Raw genomic sequence first — 21,226 nt, 5'->3', positions numbered from 1 at the left:
TTGTGGGGCTCAAAGTTGATATTTTTATAAAATAAAATGTCCAATTTCCCAATAAATCGTCATCCAACTACATCAAATGGCTTTAAGATTAAAAATTGACTTAACATCTGCAATGCATACTACTTGATGCCAATTATAAACAGATATACTTGAATTAAATCAAAGTAATATACACTGAAATTCTCAATGAAATGTATAAATTTGTACAATCATCTTTTGGATTGGTTATGGATGAGAAAAGTAGGATATTCTTTCTATTCTAATATTTACTTTTTATCTACACTATGGAAATAATGTTGTACGGTCTTATATTTATTGGTCCTATTTGACATCCAATAGCTCATTATTTTCTTTAATATTAATGAAAAAGGGGTTTCATTGTTATAATATCTGGTTGTTCAGGCTCCCAAAATGACGGATGTCACGTGAAAACACTCCAATACCTACGTATTTATATTTTGAAGTAAATTTTGATTTTTAAAGTTAATATGACGTAGATAAAAAATAAGTTGGATTTGACAAGTTTATATCTCACTTTTATTTTACTATAATATATCTAAGAGTATATATACATTGTGAAGGCATACATATATATATATATTTTCTATCAATGACTGACTAACTCAATTATACCAGGATATATACATAATATGTATACTAAGATTTGGTTTTGTCATGTTTATAACGTGAATGGTAGAGCATTTGTGCTTATTTCCCATTTAGACTTGACAACAAATGGCCTTGACATCATATGTATACGAGTAATAGTATATCTGGTAGAAGTAATTTTTGAATTAGATTGTAACTTTATTATAATACCAATCGTAGTACCTAGGTTTGTCACTAGTAATTAGGTGTTCCCTAAAAGATAAATTTATGTTTAAAAAATATAAGATAACTCTCCAATAAATCCTGAGTGTTACTCTCTGTTTTTCACAAGCACACTCACACGTAAATACTCAATACATACATAAATTTATATGACGTGTTCTCTCTTCATGAATGAAGGAATAATAGTTATAAGACTGATGAATACTTTAGTCTGTGTAGTGATAACTAACAAAAACACGATGCTACATACAAAACGCCTGCGAGACTTAATTCATTTGAACATACCAGCGTTTATATTTTAATCAAATCTTAACATATACTATAAATGCATATGAATTATGAATGATATACATAAGAGAGCAATAACAAAAAAGTAACAGAAACAGTCATCCTGGTACACATGCCTACAATCCGAGGGTGTTCTGAAAAGTTTCCGACCTAAAAAGGATACAAGACTTATTTCTGAATGTATTTATTTATTTTGAAACATAGTCTCCTTGTAAATCACCACACTTCCTCCAGCGATGCTCCCAACTCTGCAACCCTCCAAATAGTACTCGGTATTTTTCTCTGCAAAATATTTATTCACGAGACACTTTTTGTTTTTGGCTTAATTACTCCGAGTTGAATTGACTTAGATGCGTCAAATTTTAAACCAACAATCCTTTATATATCTGCTGTTGTTTGAATCTATTTAAAAGTTACACTAAAAAAAAAGAAGTTAATGATAGCTCAAACTTCTATTTTGTTCATTTTTTACAAAAACACATTAACTCACTATAACAACTACGTATTCAAAATAGCTGAAACTTTGGTAAGTAACTGTCACAGATGTTCGATAGATGTAACGAGCTTTTATTTACGAGTGCTGCCATCTTGACGTTGAGGAATGAAACTTTTCAGACCATCCTCGTATATAATAAAATAAGGCAATTGAGCCATAAAATTTATATGGACAGTAAGTCCTTCTATTTGTTGGTACACTTTCGACATCAAATGTTCACTTTTTTTGACTTTATTAATGAAAACTAGGTTTTTATGTAAAAAAAAAACAACTTGTTAATTCAGCTCCCCTAAATAAACGACATACAGATTGTGACGTCACTTGAAGAAGCTCTAAACGAACTGTTTTGATATCTTTCTTCAACCACTCACTAAACCTTTCATCTATCATTAAATGAATATTAAAAGTAGTAACTAAGTGGTTGTATTATGTAATTTATAGCTATTTGGTTATTTTTATCTTAAATTATCTGATAAAATATTTTTGTAGGACTTCTTGCCAGACTTTCTTTCTACTTCCTAAGTATTCACATCATCAGTTTGATGTTCCCTCTTTTCTTTTCTTTCTTTTTTCTCTGTGATGTGTGAAAAATCGTATCTATATGGCTGAGAAAAAAAGATGGACACCAATGTTGAAGAAGAAGGCATATAGCTTCTTTATTCATTCGTTAGCCTTTTTTTAAAGGGAAATAAATGCTGAAATAAAATTTTGTTTCTTCATTTACAGGCTCTTAGGACATGCTTTGTACTTATGCACTTTCAAAAGAAGAAAAGAAATCCTCATTCAAATGCTTTTCTTACCCCCCAATCTTTTCATTTTATATTATCTGTACAATATTGAATCTACGACTTTATTGATTCTATCCTTCAAAAATACAAAAAATAAATCCCTATTATCTTTTACAGTTTCTTATGTAAAAATGAAGTGGAAGAACATACAAATATTATGAATTCTTTTTTATATATTGAAAAATTCTCAAATAGATTCACAAATTATTATTATTACTATTTTATTTATTCAAAGCTGCATTGACAAATCAAATTGCTTCCTCTCAACTGTTGGAATTTCTTCCTCTAACATACATATATCTGAAGCTTTTCTTTTGCAAAATCACTCATAGGTATAGTTTAGAATCTTCATTGATTTATGAGACGAATATGAACCCCTTTTAAATAAAAGATGTCAATTTATCATTCTTTGGTATAATCATCAATTTTAGAGACTGTAAGGGTAATTTGCAGTATCTACAAAGGGTTAATAAGAATACTTTGTTGATGTCTGCTAAACTTCCTTTGAGAGCCACAAATATTAAGTGTATGTTTTACAAGAACAGTTTGAAATTTGAGAGCTGTATAAGATTTTGGACCTTTATTTTTCGTTTCATAGTATTCAAATATTTTTTTAAAGTCAGTTCATTCAAGTAAAAGTGAAGTAAACAAATAAAACAACATCAAAAACAAACGAATCCCAGATCAAGAGAAAAGACAGAAAAATAAAACATTCTTTAAATTGTCAGGGTTACCATTCTGATTTTTGGCTTCTTTTTTTAACATGTCTAAAATACACACACAATCTACATCACTACCAGGGCTGCAGAGTCGGAAAATTTGTATCAGCTCCGACTCTGGCTACAAAAATTATTATAATTTATATAAATAAAACTTATTTATTATGTAACCCTTAAATTGAGTGTTCATAAATTTTTTTTTCCTAAACATTTATAATTTCTAGGTATTCAGTACTATGAATGTTTGAAACAAGAAAGTTGACTCATTTACAAATTTCCTTCACAAATGTCAAAAGTGCTCTATAGTCTATACAATTCCAATTCCTGAAGAAATTGTTATGTCGGTTAGAGCATAAGCCACTAGCCATGTTAGTTCAATACTCAGTTTTGTGAATAGTCAATTAATTAAAGTAAAGAGTAACGTTGCAGTCAGAGGTTGTCTGTTTTGTTGTTCCTTGGTTACGAGTCCGTAAATTATGTTCAGAAACTTATAAATAAATTAGCAATAGTTAGATTTTAATATCATTTCATCTTGTTAAATATTTTCTTTATACCTGGTACAATTATTTACTAGATATATATAATTAATAACTACCTATAGCCATAAATTAGATCTACATTTATAGTCTCTAGACTCAAATGACTGTAGTACTTACATAGGCTATAAAATATATTATTACAAAATGGTGTATTGGAATCGGAGTTGTGGAGTAGGAGTCGGTGATATTCAAAATACTGGAGTCGGAGTCGGGCATTTTATTTACCGTGATCACTACAGATACCCAACTACATAGATAAAGTTGTTCTCCCCTTCTTGAATATTACTTTACCACATTTATAAGAGCAAACATTCATTTGTAATACGTAAAGGTACCTAGTCTTATGTCTAATAGGAAGAGTTGTAGAATACATAATTAACATACAAATATTCTGAAAAGTATGAAATTGTCACGTATGACATGAATGCATGATTTTCTTAGTATATGCCTATGTGGCCCCTCAACACAAAAGTAGGCTAGAATGATTTTTATCAAAATGAAGTGTGGGTTAACCAAAATTCATCCTCACGATAAAAGAATGATAAATTAATATATATTTTATTTAAAAGGACCATATTGTGGACAATATAAGTATCTTAAATCAAATAAAGGTTATAAGCTATATATATATATACAGAACAATATTTCTATGAAATGTTGTTGACTCCCTTCGTATATTCTATGTGTATTTTCTATTAGAAAATCCTTGAATCGTTTACATACTTACATTGTGAATACAGATATTATGGATAGAGTTTATTTTCGTAGTAGTCATGTGTGTTATTGTTTCTTCATCTGCATAATTATTCTGCAGTCACAAACCAACTAACACATTGTTCATACTTATATATTAGTGTGTGCGTATATAAGAATATTTATTATATTACGTTCATAAATCAATTTACATATTTATCAAAGATCACTGGTTCAGTTTAGGATATATTTTGCTCGTATTCTCCATGGATATCATTTATTTAACATTTAAATTCATACACTAACGGTGGACTATCACCAATCACATATGTATTTCAATGGAAAGAATAAGATTATTTTCTCTAAGTATCCTACTTTTCTCCTCCTTAATCGATAAAAAAGATTTAAAAAAATGTACAAATCGACTAATTTTTAGGATTTCCATTCTATTTTTGATCTAATTCAATTGTCAATGTTTATCATTACCATGAAGTAGTATTCAATGCTAGTGTTTTTGTCTTTTTTATTCATACAGCCATTTGATGGAGTTTAATCAAATTGTATTGGAAATTCGTCAATTTTATGTAGTAAAAATATGAACATTGAACCCCCAAGATGGCGTCTTCTTTAATGGTACAATTTATGACGTCATTAAATTTTTTCTATGGAAGTGTCTTCATTTTACATAAGTATGATTAGAGTTGTATAATATACGACCTACTATTATGTAAAAATAATAGAAACTCAAAATGAACGTTGTGATCCTGGGAATTTGAAGGATGTTTGGAAGGGTAACAGCTGGGGAGCCGTGATGTTTATATTACATCAGCTTCAATTAGCCACAAGATAAAGAAATAAACACAAACCCCACTTCGTATTTAGCAATTATATTTGCAGTAATTACTCCAATATCGATCCTCAATTTTAATCCTAGTCCTTCAAGATTTGCTCTTATAACTAGCAAGCAAACCCTCATTGTAATTTTTAGTCTTTCATGAGCATGTGCACTAGTTACAACTAGTACTGTGTCGGTCCTTATTTAGAACCACGGCCGAGTCCAGTTCCACTTGTCTGTCCTTAAAAAAAGATAAATTGATGCCCTGTGACATTATTGAGATTGTTTTTTCTTATTATTCCGTTACATAACAAATAAATTATATAACTAAGTAAAAATAAGAATGGATTGGAGTGAATAAATAAGGACACTAGTTACAACTACACCTTATTACTAAGATGTTGTGCCTTCAAGAAAATAATAATAATGACAGCAGGTTTTTTTTTGGGGGGGGGAATGTATAGATTACCAACTAGAAAAGCCGCTCCCGTATTCTAGGACATGCTTTATACACATATCACATCTACCATTTGCGTACACGTACTGGGTCAAACGTTATTATTTACTCATCTTTATTATGCAAATTTTGAGAGATTATGAGTCATTTTTTTTACAATTTTTCTATGAACAATTGCTAAGAAAAACATTGTCCTAGACGATTTAAAATGTCATCCATGCATGGAGACATTGTAAATCATATTTTTCGAGTCCCAAGTCTTCTCCCCGATGGCTTTCTGGAACAATCCCGGGAGTAGGAGCGTTGCTATCTCAATCCTCTTTTCGTACAGTGTGCTCATGATGGCGACTAGATTTTTTTTCTTTCTTAGATATCAACAGCTAATCACGTTTTCTACAACATTGCTCATAGGAAAATTGTAAAACCAAATAACGCTTAACCTCTCAAAATTTGGGGGAAAAAAAAGATGACTAAATAATAACCGTTGGTCCGGTATACATTCCTAATCAATTTTTATTTTAGTGTTCCTATCTTTTTTAACTTCCAATGATCTTCAAGACCGATTAGTTGGTCCCACAGTCCTAAATATCTTTTAATTTCTTCGCTTCTAGCTAGAATTAAATAAATTAAATACGGCGAAAAGAATGAATTATACCTAGAACGTATAATACTTGAGTCTTATACATTCTAGCAACACCAAACTCCTCCTACTTGAAAATGAAGGTATTTCGTCTCTTTGATTGTCGTTAGGATACAACTTTATTAGCTGAAATGACGTAGTTAGGAAATATGTAATTTGAGCTATTGTAGTTACCAAAAAAAGATTTGTCCTAGGAATGACAAATTTTATTAGGACTGGACTATTTTTAGTTTTTTAGACCGATCCAATACTTGATGGAGGGGGCTTGAAATTGCAAGCAAATAAAGTACATACATATGTATTCAGGAGAAACATGATAGACAAAATGCCAAAAACTTGTGTATACTTTATAAATGGCCCTTTGTACTTAAATAAAAATACTTTTGTCTTTTTACTCTTAGCCAGTGACAAATTCATTTCATTTTAACAAGGAACACTTTCTCACTTGTGCAATAATGAATCACAAACATAATTACTTAGATCTACATATATGAAAACGAATCTCAATCATCTGTCTATTTTCAGGAAAAGATTCTGAAGTTATAGAAGATCTTATTTTCATAATTTTCCTTATTCTCATTTATTGCTTTGTAAATGACGCTTCAATAATAATGATGTAGTCTTCTTTCTTTACGAAATAATTACATAAGAAATTTTCTAGTTTCTCTACATGTATATATTTATTTTATTGTTGTGATGTAATCAGGTATCTTGAATACTACTATATGATACATATATCAGTGTAAAAGTTATTTTTAACAAGAAACGGATCAATACAAATATTATACTCCCTTTTCTTCTATAAGCTCTTTTTTTTACATTCCAAGGGCTTTCATATTTGGGAAGTTTTCTTTCTAGATATACTATATCCCATAGTATATATATTTTTTTATAACAATAATTTATTTCAAAGATTTTGAAATGGAGAAGTAAGGAGATGATTTGCGTAGCTCATACAAGCCTGTAGAGCGAAAACATCATTGCTCCTGCGATTTTATACCGACTTTACCACATCTAATGATAACTGCAACCCTAATCTTTGAATCGATTTAACACTCTTTTTTTTTTTTTACCTGACTCCTGAATAAGATATCATTTAAGATAGGTAGTTTAAAATGGGTTTTCTTCAGTAACCACGTTAGCCTTTTAAAAGTTAATGTAGCCAGAAGTTTGTGATACAGTCCCTCCAGGTCTCCAAGAACTTCCACGCCATTTCTCAGAATCGAAGGATTCACTTCTGTAAATACATCAGCATTTAGCCCACAGGATAGTTCAGGCAATTGTAACATTTCTTTTGTATTAGCAATACGTTTATTTATATAACTAACTGCACTTAGTTTTTGAAAAATCGATCCCATGCCTTGATGACAGTTCTCTTCATTTACGGCGTTATCTATGACACAGTGATTCCATCAGTCCTTTCTTTTTAAGCATTTCACTAACCCTCGGCTAACATAGTTTTCCATATGTATGTGAAGCTAATAATTGGAATTGTTATGAGCAGGCGGCCACTCACAAATAAAGGCAAGAGGTCTGATATATATATTGCCCTATAATTTTTATTAATAATTTCGGAGATCATATTTCCGGAGTTTAATTATTGTGTGACAAGTAGACTTTTAGTTGCGTTTTTCATTTGGATGAATTTGGTACATGTAAAAGACTTTGCAATTTTTTTCCCTAGTATTTCCATCTTTTCTAACTCATTTGAAATCTCCATTCCCTCCATAATCCGAATCTTAGTCTTGAAAATTACATCATGCAGTTTTTCTTTGCATGCACTGTCTTGCAGAATTGTACTATTCAGAGTCAATGTTTAAATGTGTCTCCTCTCATTTCTAGTTACAAATTCTATAGGAATTGATTTATGATCAGAAATGAAGTTTGGAAGTATATCGATTTTCGATGGTTTGCATCCCCCATTGCTCCTGAAGTCGCACCTGTCCAGCCTTCATGTCATGATTTTATGTTTCTTTGTTTTGATTGATCCTTGTTATTTAAAAAATCTGCACTGTGAATAGTTTTCTTCTTCAAATCCATATGCCTGAGTGCTGCGGACGCCTTCTGGTTAACTTTTCTTTTTTCCGTGGAGTTTTCATTCTTAAGACGTAATTTAAGATCACGAGCAAAGATTGAGTCACAGCTCTCAACAAGTGAGGAAAGTAGTTTTGAGTAAAACTCTGGTTTGTCTTGATTTGGGCCATAAATACCAAAAACATCATAGGTATATAATCATTGATTTTTATTTTGACCTTAAATAGACTTCCATTTATATGGCTGAAGGTGAGGCAGACTTCAATGCCGATTTTTGTTAGAATTGCTACAACCCCTTCTTGCCTCGTTTGAGTTAGATTAGGTAAAGTTAAGTTAAGTTACTTTTAACAAGAAGCAGGATCAATACAGATGGGTATTGATAGTATTCTCCCTTCTCTTCAATAAACTCTTTTTTTACATTCCAAGGGCTTTCATATTTGGGAAGTTTTCTTTCTAGATGTACTATATCCCAGATTATATACATAGTTTATTAATATACTCATATGGGTTTTTAAATTATATTCTGATTGTCTTTTGCCAATTTTTCTATTCCTTTAAACTTTGAAACTTTTTTAGAATCGGGTAACTTATTTCCTCCTTTTTCAAAAACACTTAGATGACTTAACATCTGGATAATCTATTCACTTTTAAAATTACACAACTTCTTTATTATAACCCTTACTGTTTTGATTCAATGATCTATTTTATTTTATCAGGTGAAGACATGAATTAATTAATGTAAAGTAATCTATAGATAAAATATAGTTCATGAAGAGACGCTCTTCTCCAATACAAGCGAAATATGGGGGAAAAAATGACAATATAATAACTATCGCTTGGAGACTCCCTCAAACAATGTCGCCCTTCAATGACATTTATTAGAAGACCCTTCCTCCATACTCACTAATAAAGGAGAAATGGGATTCGGAATTAGATCTAACAGGATTTGAAGAAAATTCCGTACTAACAATTACCTCGCTTCCTTGAACAAATTGAATCATACTTGATAATTGCTATTGGAGCACTCTTCCAAGTTTTACACCCAAAAAATGAAATTCCCCATCAAAATATTTCATATTTTCACAGCTCCATGATTTATTTAAATCACAAACGAGGTTTTTAAATAAGTAATAGGATAATTTTCTTATTTTTGCGTTTATGATTTATCACTTAAAAAAAAAAAATTCTTCTCTTTCACAATTTTTATTTATTGGAACAATTATTTATTATTTACTAGCGGTGTCGACTAAAAGACAAATTTTGCTTAAATAATATAAAACTCTTCAAGAAATCCTCAGTCTTACTCTCCATTTTTTATATAAACACACTCACTCGTAGCTACTCAATACTTATATAAATTTATACGTGTTCTCTCCTCAAGAATAATAATAAAAAGAGCTTGAGAGGAAGAAAAAATAATGTGTTGGGATAACTAATGAGTACTTTAGTCTTTGGAATGTTGAAGAATAAAAACAACCAAATTCATTTTAACATTCCAGCATTTATATTTGATTCAAATCTTAACATATATTGAAAATGCACATGAACTATGATAAATATTAGAAAACAATAACCAAAGGTAAAAATCCATTGGGGGAGTGGGCATGTCAAAAAAAGGAACCAAAAATCAACATGGTAACCATAACAATTTGAAGAATGTTTTGAAGAAAATAAATAATAATGTTCATGACATTTCATTAGATCAGCTACAATCATTTGCGACAAGAGAGGAAGGAGGAAAATATATAAACGAAGACATTTGCTAGAATTACTCCGATGTCGATGCCCAATTCTACTCTGAGTCGAACAAGGACTTACAATTATAACTCTGCAACAAATCTTTCAGGTTACGTTCCGTCTTTTATGAGCATAAACGAACGTTCTACAAGGTTTTAAATATAATTGAATCTGTTTAGGAAAGGATGTTTACTACTCAGGAATTAAATAATAATGACCACTGCTAAAGAAAAGAAAATTCATTCGTTATACTACCAATTAAAAATTAAGGGGCCTGCTAAAAAACCCTAGATTTACATCATTGCCAATAACATAAACAAACTGAAACAGTCCTCATTCTACACACGCCTGCAATATTTCATTAATAGGAATACTTTTTTTTCTTAGATCAAAATATGTTTATGATATACATCAGGAACCATTATATTCAGTGCACCCTGTAACTTGTTCTCATATATTCATACGTTTAGACATTCATACAAACTTTTGCTTTATTAATATATATTTGCAAGGCTCTATTAACGAGGTTGTGTGTCAAGTGTATATCTAGATTAGTTAAGTAATGGATGCACTAGTCCGCAATTTTTTTAATTTTTTTTTCTCTTAAATTGAGATGGTCTGTCCCTGATTGTAATTTTCCTCACAAAACATAAAATGACCCAAAATTTCTGCTCATGTGGCTTACAGAGTATTTTTTTCCATCTACGGGATTTATATCATTTTTTGCTTTGAGATAACACATTCATAAAAGTCATAGTTTGGATCGAAATGTGAGAACCCAAAACCTAATATCAATTGAAAAAAAAAAAAATAAACACCTTTTAAAAAAATTAAAATTATAAAACAAAAGGATTTTAAGATTTGTTCTTTAAAGAAATATTTTGTCTGCCTTTTGAGTTATCAAGGTTTATTGATAATAGAGGGATGCCCTTATCTTGTGGTACATATTATGTTATTTTAAATTTTTCAAGAGACTAGCCAAATGTAGCACTTTCCTATCTAGAAGTTCAATGTAAGCATCTGCATTGAGCCGCTTCTATCTCTCCACAAAAACGGGAGACAGATATCGCCTTTACTGGTCACTATATTTTTTGTTCTGAAGACATTTATTTCTAAAGCTGAGACACTGTGTGGATGTTCTACCTACTGTGAATTTTTTTTTCAGCAAAGAGCAAAACTTTACCCAAATTTTGGTTTTCCTTGAGAAAATTTAGAATCTTCTTAGCTATTGTCTACCGTCCCAACTTGCTCTGTTTAGAGATAAGATGTCCTCCTCCGGGATTTTGCATCAATATCATTCCGGATTGAAAATAATAAAATGTGTACCACTAGGTAAGATCAACCCTGTATATAAAATGTTGCTCTCTGGAGGTCAAAAAAGTAAAATTTTTGGTTATAAAGGTCATTTTCGTGGTTTCCGAAGAAAAACCATCAGGAGCACACCATCTCAATCCAAGAACAAATTCTTTTGAATATATAGTAATTCACTATTTTGAAAATGGCTGTTATTATTTTAGAGGATTTGAATTAAGTTACTTGGAAATAAGATTTCGGTATGTAAGTACAGGTTATAACTTCCATTTTTCACAAGGCAATAAAACAAGTTTTGACTATCATATCAGAAAGGTGACGTGACCATTGTCCAATGTCCATACTCTAAATAAACCGAACTATTAGGTTTTTAAAAAAAAATGGAAAATTGAATTGGGAACATATCATATTTTGTGGTTGTGGATAAGTTAGTTATTGATGATTCCGTCAAGCTTTTAAAATTGTTGGTTTTTCAGAATATAGCTAGTTTCAATGAACGATATGGACACACTGCACCTATTTACAATTCTTGCGTAATACTAAATCTGTTGGCATAATTGTAGCTCTTTAATATTATTATTTGTGTAGTTATTTGCATTCAAAGAATTTTGCAAATTTCAAATGATGGAAATGAATTGACAAAATATTTTTTTTGTACATTGGAAATTGAAACAATTATTGAGTGGTCCACTCAAATCTGAACACTTTGAATTTTAAACTTCAACAAGATATAATTTATTAACTGGAAATATAATTTCAACAAAATTAATACTATAAATAGATGTGTGTCTGAGCTCTCTTAGTCATTAATGTAGCCGCCCTTTACGGCTCTGATGGCTTCCAGGCCTGGCATCCGCTGGAGATTTAGTTCTCTGTCATGGTGTTGCAGTGCTGGCTGACAGTGGCTTTGATGGCTTCCGTGTTTGGATAACAGACACTGCTGTCCTTCCTCTCGACATGCACCCAAAAGATGTGATCGAGGGGTTGGCATCAGGGTTGTACGGGGGGAGTGTAAAAAAGAGTTCATAAGACTCACTCAAAAGAGTCTTTCAACAGAGGAGATGGGTTTATTTTATTACGGGTCTCAAAAGTGGCCTCTCCACCCTCACAAGGCTCTTTCCACCCACTTTCTTAAGAGCTCTCTTGACAGTCTGTTGTGAAATACAGAGACCTCTTGCTTGGTCCCTCATGGACTTGGTGGGATTAGCCTGCACTTTTGTATTTAACTCTTATGGGTCCAATTTGGCCTTTTTGACATACCCCTTCTTCTTCTCCAACGTTTCGGACTTTCTGACGGCCTAAATGGTGGTCCTGGAGACGTCCAACTGCTTGAAGTGCACAAATGGAAATTCGTCGATCACGTTGAAGTGTTATTTTCTCGGCTTGTATGTTAGCTAAAGATCTCAGGGTTGTGTTTTTTTTTGTAACTAATTGTGTATACTTTAATAAATTGTATTATAAATTAATTTCAATCACTCAACCTTCATTAATTATTGGATTAGTAAGTGTTCAGATTTAAATGGACCACCCGGTAACTGATTTTCATAAATCCAAGAGCAAATACTTTTTACATGTCTAATATATTATGATATTTATCACTTAGAAATGGGTTTAAAGAATTATCTAATAATTTAGAGGGGATTTACTTAGAAATAAGATTGTTATATTTTATATATGTACGTATATGAATGATATGAATCTTTCTTGAATTTTCAACTCGATTGTAAATTAGATATACAATATACATTATGCGATTTAATAAATATTTTTCAATTTCCATGGGGACCTTATTCATTTTTATTTCAGGCTTCTTACTTTTGTGCAGATTTTTACATTTTTTTATTTTATTGGTTCTAGATTTTTAAATCACTCAAATAGTGTGTCCAGGTGTCATGATTATATAATTAATTAAATCATTGCTTTTTCCTTTGCAGATGAATAGCCATTTCATGAAAAAGATTCCCAAGGATGCAGAAACCTCGAATATCCTAATTGGTGAATTGAATATACTAGAAAAGCCTCTGAGTGCTTTTATACGTCTTAATGAAGCAACGGTCCTAGGAGATTTGACTGAAGTTCCAGTGCCCACGAGATTTATATTTATTCTTTTGGGGCCTGATGTGAGTTCGGTGCGACAAGGAGATGGAGATCCTCTTTCTCAATCCATGAATGGTGGACTAACAAAAATGAAAAATCTCTGTATTTTTGGATTTAGAGTACTGAACATTTTCATTTTTGTTGGTTGGTTGACCTGCATTGAGATAGAATTATGCTCACATTTATTTCTCAAAATAATTATAATTTAATAATGCTATAAAAAATTACTAATGAGTATATATTTGCTGATGTAAAGGGCGAAAATAAAGTCAATGTGACGAGATATCGTGAGATTGGACGTGCCATGGCGACAGTAATGTCAGATGAAGTGTTTCACAATGTCGCCTACAAAGCAAAAAAACGTGAGCACTTGTTAGCGGGTATTGATGAATTTTTAGATGCTGTAACTGTTCTTCCCCCTGGTGAATGGGATCCCTCAATCCGTATTGAACCTCCCACTGTTGTTCCATCTCAAGAAAATCGCAAACATCCAAATTTACCCATTGAACACGTTGATGAGGAGGAAGAAGAGCAAAAAGAAAGAGAAAATTCGGGCTTGACTCGTTCTGGACGTTTTTTTGGAGGTCTTATAAATGATATCAAGAGGAAAAAACCATTGTTAGTTCCCATCCTTTCTTTTTTAACTCTAAAAAAACATCATTTCTACTTTGAAGACCAACTCAAATCACCATCTTATTTTCTTCTTTTCATTATTAGTTATTTAAGTGATTTCAAGGATTGCTTGGCGCTGCAATGTATTGCATCATACATTTTCATATATTTTGCTTGTTTAACGCCAATTATAACATTTGGTGGCCTTTTGGGGGATGCAACAGAGAATCGAATAGCGGCCATCGAGAGTCTAGTTTCAGGTCTTATTGTTGGTGTTGCTTATGGATTCTTTTCTGGACAACCTCTGACTATTCTTGGGTCAACGGGGCCTATCCTGGTTTTTGAAACCATTCTCTACGACTTTTGCAAGTAAGTAGGTATGTCATTGTTAGCTTCCTTTAGTCTTACACGATTTATTGAAACCTTTCAGGGGCGTTGGTTGGGAGTATCTTTCCTTCCGCTTGTGTATTGGTTGCTGGATAGGAGCTATACTTCTCATATTGGTTGCAACGGATGCAAGTGCTTTTGTTTGCTATATCACCAGGTTTACTGAGGAAAATTTTGCATGTCTGATCGCTTTCATTTTCATCAAGAAAGCTCTTGATAAGGTTTTTCACATCGGGGATCATTATCCAATACATGAAAGCCCTTGCGAATGCATACCTGGTAACAAAACAGAGTTGGATTTGTTTGGCATTCAAGCCTTCCCAAATTTCACGGCAATCGACAAACAAATTAAACCACATCAGTATCCTTGCAATGTATGTATAACAAAAACATTAAATTGATGTTTATTATATTTATTATTTTTTTAAATCTAGTTCACGATGGAGGGCCTTTTAGTAAAAGGCATTCAAAGTGTGGGATGTCATTATGAGCCTAATGCATATCTTATGAGTATAATCCTTTTCCTTGGAACATTTACGATCTCCTCAAAGCTCAAAGCTTTTAAAACCGCCAATTTTTTCCCTACAAATATCAGGGGTTTAATTTCGGATTTTGCTGTTATTATTGCCATCGTCACCATGTCCCTCATGGATTTTTTTGTTGCAGTAGACACACCCAAGCTCTCTGTACCTGAAACCCTTGTTCCTACGTGGAGTGGAAGAACTTGGCTTATTTCACCCCTTGGAACTAATCCGTGGTGGTCAGTCATTGCTGCTTTTGTTCCTGCTGTGCTTGCCACCATCCTCATCTTTATGGATCAACAAATTACTGCAGTCATTGTCAATCGGAAAGAACATAAATTGAATGTAAGTATCATGCAAAAGATATTAATGAATATATCATTTTAAAAAAGATTCACGTCTTTGCAGAAAGGATGCGGCTATCATTTGGACCTTTTCATTGTGTTAATACTCATTGTTATTTGTTCTATATTTGGTCTCCCCTGGTTCGTTGCTGCTACAGTTTTGTCCATTAATCACGTAAAATCCCTAACAAGGGAATCCGAGTGTGCGGCTCCTGGAGAAAAACCCCAGTTTTTAGGGATAAGGTAATTGCTGAATAATATTTATTTGGATTATTCAATTGGATGAATACTTTTGATACTCTTAGGGAACAAAGAGTCACTCATATTTTGATTTTTTTGAGTATCGGACTCTCAGTTTTTATGACTCCCATGCTTAGTCTAATACCCATGCCTGTTTTGTATGGTGTTTTTCTGTATATGGGTGCTGCATCTCTCAATGGGCTCCAATTTTTTGATCGAATGCTACTCATTTTTATGCCAAAAAAGTATCAACCAGATTTACCGTATTTGAGAAAAGTTCCAATCAACCGGGTTCACTTTTTTACGCTTATTCAATTCCTTTGTCTGGTGGGGCTTTGGATTATCAAGGATATAAAGGCTACATCCATTTTGTTTCCACTCATGGTGAGTATCTTTTATATATATATATATGTTTAATTGACTGTCCTAACTCAAACTACGAATATATCTTATTTCAACAGTTGGTTGTGATGATGGGAGTGAGGAAACTTTTGGATTTTATATTTTCTAAAGCGGATCTTAAAGCTCTGGATGATATCCTTCCAGAATTCAAAAGGAAAGAAAAGCTAGATGATGAAGAAGCATTAGGAAAATCCGATGACGAAGATGACTCTCCTGACATCAAAAACAACCGACGTGCAAGTTTAAGATATACAAAGTCATCCATTGAAGTACCCATGGCCAATGGAAACGTGATAAAAATCCCTCTTGATAGTGGAATCAATATATCCGAAGAGATGAATCGTAGTGGTGTATGGAGGAGTTTAGAGGGGAACAATGGGGAAAATAGTCATATATATGATGAGGAGAAGTAATCCCGGCCTCTTTTATATACTTTAACACTTTATTATATGACTTTTATTTATTTTATAGAGAGAAACAGAGTTCGCACAAGAAACGAATGTCAGTAGTTAATGAAGAGGACGACGGAGGGATCCAGATTAAGGCAAGTTCAAGAAGAAAGAATAGTGCTTCTTCTTCCACTCTTCCTCCTACTCCCGATACTTTAGAAGTTTAAAATTTACTTTATGTATCTTGTATATGAAAAGGGGCTTTCTCAATATTTGCTATATTTTTTTGTTTTGTTTCGGAGACACAACCTTTGCATCCTTTATACGAGTCACTCTAAAAAGAAGACACGGGCCAATTCTTCTTATTTTTTGATTGATTTTTTACATTTATTATATTCATTATATCTGTAGCTTACTTGTCTTTTCTTGGGGGATTTGTTTTTTTATGTCATGGCAACCATTTTTTGCCCTCTCTGATTTCCATGTGAGCAGCAGACGCAGAAAAGATAAAACCGATCTTTATAAACATGTTTTCAATGTTGAATGGAAATTCAGCAGCTTTTAGCAGAGTCAGAAACAATGAGAGGGATAGGCAGTGTGTCATGCAGTTGCACTGTACATATTATTTACAACATCACATACATTTATGGCCTTATATAACCCATATATATATATATACCTAGAAAGATGACAAAAACAGCGTTTTTGTCATCTTTTCATGAGGGAGGGTGCCCCGGATCATTTATATTTTATACTTCAATCCTTTCATTTATTTTTATTTTAGGTATCTCGCCCATGAAGAGATAAAAAACCTATAAAAAGCCCTAGTTATATCAACGTAAGTTCTTTGTCTTGTAAAAAAATATTAATTTTGTAAGAACTGCTTTTATTTATTTATAATTTAAAAAAAAATTTTTTTTTACACTTTTTATTCAACCCTTAAATATTAATCATTAATTAAGTGAATGATCCGAGTTTGATTATTTTTTTCCTTTTGCTTATTCCTCCTATTTTATTATCCCCCAAAGCTGACCAACAGTTTTACTACATATTAAATGACTGATTTAGTACTTTTTTTCAATTCATACACTTATTTATAGCGATTGACAAAAAAGTTTGTCAATTTAAAAAACAAAAAACTACGAAAGAAAAACAACCACGACCACCGACCTTATGTATTATATTTATAGATTAATTAATTTATTTGACAGCATCATAATATATATATATATACATATACGTATTTATAGGAAATTTTATTTTATTGAATGAAACACCCACAAAATATATTTAATAGATATATATATATTTACAAAGAGTGATTGTATCCACTCAATAATTATAATTAATTATCTGCTGCTCTCCAAATGCTTCTTTCTGAAACAGGAATATTCTCTACTTAAAACCATTGGGACACCATACCCATATATATATATATATTTATCTATCAACCCTACAACTTATTGTCTGTTAATATACACATATAAAATTTATGTTGATTTTTTTTTTTTTTTTTTTGAACGATTCAAATAATTAAACCTTGCTTATTACAGAATTGACTTCTTGCTTGCACTTGAGTTTTATTTCCTTGCTTTATTATAATTTTGTATAGTTTTTATTCCTTCTATCTTACCTAGTAGCTCTTTTTATTTTTGCACGAGTTCACCATAGAGTAAACACACTTTTTAAAACACAATCTTTCGACTTATATCAAGGTAAGGTTTTCATACTTATTTTAGCTTTTTGTACTTTATTCCTTAACTAAAACATAATTGTATTCAACATATTGAGCGTTTTCATTAGACGTCAGCCTTGTTGATGTTTGTCATTTTGGGGGCCTACAGAATCAAGTTTTATAACAATGAAAACACTTTTTATTAATATCTAGTGAAATAGTGGACAACTAGACGTCAAAATAAAACCAAATAAAAGGTCTGAAACCTTTCTGTTTAAAATTTTTTATTGCTCAATTCACATTTCTTATTATTTATCTGTTAATAAAATTGATTAAAAATATGTTAGTAAATCATTACTCAATTTTATTTCCTTGTTGTAGATACAAATTAACTAATATAATGAAAAGAATAAGATATTTTTTCTAATTATCCTACTATTCTCGTCCCTAAAAAGAGGTGCAAATTTAGCCTTTGTAGGGATTTTTAGTACATGCTACTTTAATTATATTCAAATAGCACTGTTTATCATTGGCATTAAGTAGTATTCAATGCTCAAGCCTTTATTTATTCATGAAGCATTTGATGGATTTTTATGAAGGTTAATTGGAAATTTGTTCATTTTACGTAGTACAAATATCAACTTTTGAGTCCCCAAAATGGCGTCTTCTTCAATTATAACGCAATTTAGGAAGTTCGTGAAAAGGCTCGATGTATAATTGACTTTTTTGTTGAAATCTATTTGTTTTCAAGTTTTTTTTCTTCAGGTTGAACGACATCAATTCGAAAAAGGATCCTCGGAAGAAAAACAATGTCTTGTTAAGAAAGCCAACAATTCAGAAACCGTCGTTTGATTGATTGTAATTTAATCATAATATTAATAAAAAATAATAACCATCATTTTTTTGTTAATTTTTAAAAACCATGGTGCTTCTCTAAAATAATTCATTACTCTTTACTTTAAAAGCGAGTCTACATGGAGTGTTATTTTTATCCTCTCCCAAATTTCATTTTTATTATATATGAAACCGATTATCATTTCAAATCATTAAGTAGTTGTACATACGTCTATGGTTAATTAAACCAATGAAAACTCTCTAGGAAGCTTAGACTATTTGTGAAATTAAATTTGTAGGCTTCGTAGTAAAATATGAGTGAGATATTACTATTTCCCATTATTGTAAATTTTATTAGTAAATGTTAGTTAATTGTAAATATATAGTTCCTATTGTTTGACATTAACGACTTTAGCAATCCCTAAGCTCTTAAACAAACCCTTACATGAAGCGTTGAAATTGATTCTTTAAAAAAAAAAAAGGTCTCAAGAGTGTGACGAATTAACCTTCCTAAATAAAGACTTTCACTATCAAAGAAGCAAAATAAATGATCTCTTCCATCAAAAACCCCTCATTTTGCACAAATAGTTTTTTTCCTATTTTTTTTTATTCATTACTTTGCATGTTTTTTTTTGTTTTATTATCAATGATCAACGTTTTGTTATTTTTGTAATAGATATATTTTTTAAATCTTTGTTTTCTTGGGTGTATGATATATTGAATTTATACACCTAATCATATTTATATGTATGTCTGAATGTACTCATTAATGTTAGATAATAATCCTTAGTCTAGAAGGACACTCTTAAATTCCACCGTTACTACTGCCCTTCAACATCATAGATATAATCGTGTACGGACACTTTGCGGAAAACCTTATTCCCGAAAGAAATAATAAATAAACTTGATGATAATTTATGCTGCAATACTCTGTAATTATGATTTCCATTCATGGTACACCAATTAAAAAAACAAAAACAAATATTTAATCATTTGCCACAAATTGCAATCATTAAGTGTTGATTAATTAATTGAGATTCCATGGACAAAGCAAATGAATCAATTATTTATAACGAATCTGTTGAAGTTCCTATGTATTTGTTCAATCCCTGATTGACACTCCATTATCGCGAGGTTGCCTCTTAAATTATAATTATCAGGATGTATTTGTCATAGGAGTAGTCTAATAGATAATTAAAAAGTATTGCAGCCAGAATCATCATCAAATATATATATTATTTTTTAGGCAAATGATCTGTGTGGGAAAATGGCATTCGGATGTAAGGTTTTCGTCAAAGTGTCCAAGAACCAGATAATAATAGAGTTGTGATTTGTGAACTTCCCGTAACATTATTTATCCCTCCTTTCAGTCACTAAACTTCTTCGTATATATAAAAATATTATATTATAATTTTTTTTAGAATATTATACAAGTGAATAGATTAGTGATTACTAAAAGTTGATAGCATTTCTCTTTACCTAGTTTTTTTTTTTTTTTTATAACTATAGTAATCATCTTTCTCTCTCTAGGAATAACTTTTTTTTAAGTAAGCAATCGGCCCACCATCCTCATTTGATAATTTGCATAATAATTGTTATTCTTTTAGATTATGAATGAACAAAATGTAAGATGTATATACCCATATATACGAGAAAAGTAAAACCCTTTTTTTATTAGAAAATATATATATTTAAAACCTGTAAAACAAACAAAAAACCATAAAAAAATAACCCAAAAAACAACAATACTAATGATAATTTAGAATAATTATTTACAAAAGTCGTGAATCCTGTGTACAATTTGCTGAAATTATTTAATAACCAATAGAAATGCATATTTTTTAGAAAACGTAAATAATGATTAATGAATATATTTATATGCAGTATAGACATTTGAATAAAGATAACTTAGAAATACAATGGATTATGTTGTGTTTGAATTCAAATTTTGTGTTGCTCCTAGAGGTGTTAAATAGTGTTGGGTTTTGGTTAGGAATTTTTATTGTTGGACCGAATCTGTGCACGGACCTTTGAAAAAGTTGATCTAGATGACGATGTTAACTTTATTGTATCGTGCAGCTAAAAAGGAACAGGAAAAAAGCCAGAAATCACTTGCTATTTAGCCAAATAAGTCAATCATACCAACTTCTATTCAAATTTTATGTACTCCCAGACTTTCACTGTCCTATTATTTCTTCACAATTTTTAAATTGAATTACACATATACCAGGTGTCCGGAAAGTCCTGACTGATTTCTAACTTCCAACTTCATTAAGATCTACGAGGACTAAAAGTAGAGATACAGAAAAATGTTTTTAATAAAAAAACTTTTCTTGGTCATAATCTATAATATGTTT

The 21,226-nt window shown here is 31.2% G+C and overlaps 1 protein-coding gene across 50 annotated transcripts in view; it reads left to right on the top strand.

Annotated features, from left to right (window-relative positions):
• LOC121119110 (Na[+]-driven anion exchanger 1) overlaps nucleotides 1–20,789 on the top strand; it is a 60,189-nt gene extending 39,400 nt beyond the window's left edge. For 15 of the 50 annotated variants that reach the window (XM_071888181.1, XM_071888172.1, XM_071888159.1 and 12 more), the window contains 10 exons: nucleotides 13,303–13,488; nucleotides 13,722–14,083; nucleotides 14,183–14,446; nucleotides 14,508–14,838; nucleotides 14,899–15,330; nucleotides 15,394–15,572; nucleotides 15,635–15,953; nucleotides 16,031–16,380; nucleotides 16,443–16,515; nucleotides 18,801–20,789. In XM_071888181.1, coding sequence (XP_071744282.1) covers nucleotides 13,303–13,488; nucleotides 13,722–14,083; nucleotides 14,183–14,446; nucleotides 14,508–14,838; nucleotides 14,899–15,330; nucleotides 15,394–15,572; nucleotides 15,635–15,953; nucleotides 16,031–16,380; nucleotides 16,443–16,515; nucleotides 18,801–18,887 — 2,583 coding nt within the window. In that variant the 3' untranslated portion in view covers nucleotides 18,888–20,789. Of the gene's footprint in view, nucleotides 1–13,302; nucleotides 13,498–13,721; nucleotides 14,084–14,182; nucleotides 14,447–14,507; nucleotides 14,839–14,898; nucleotides 15,331–15,393; nucleotides 15,573–15,634; nucleotides 15,954–16,030; nucleotides 16,381–16,442; nucleotides 16,516–17,144; nucleotides 17,920–18,800 lie in introns of those variants that run through there. The other 35 variants (XM_071888179.1, XM_040713745.2, XM_040713743.2 and 32 more) reach the window with 5 other exon arrangements.
• Nucleotides 20,790–21,226: the final 437 nt, after the last annotated feature.

Source organism: Lepeophtheirus salmonis, chromosome 5 (genome assembly GCF_016086655.4).
Source record: "Lepeophtheirus salmonis chromosome 5, UVic_Lsal_1.4, whole genome shotgun sequence".
Taxonomy (NCBI): Eukaryota; Metazoa; Arthropoda; class Copepoda; order Siphonostomatoida; family Caligidae; genus Lepeophtheirus; species Lepeophtheirus salmonis.
Note: the sequence above shows the minus strand (reverse complement) of the source record. Positions and strands in the feature narration are given on the sequence as shown.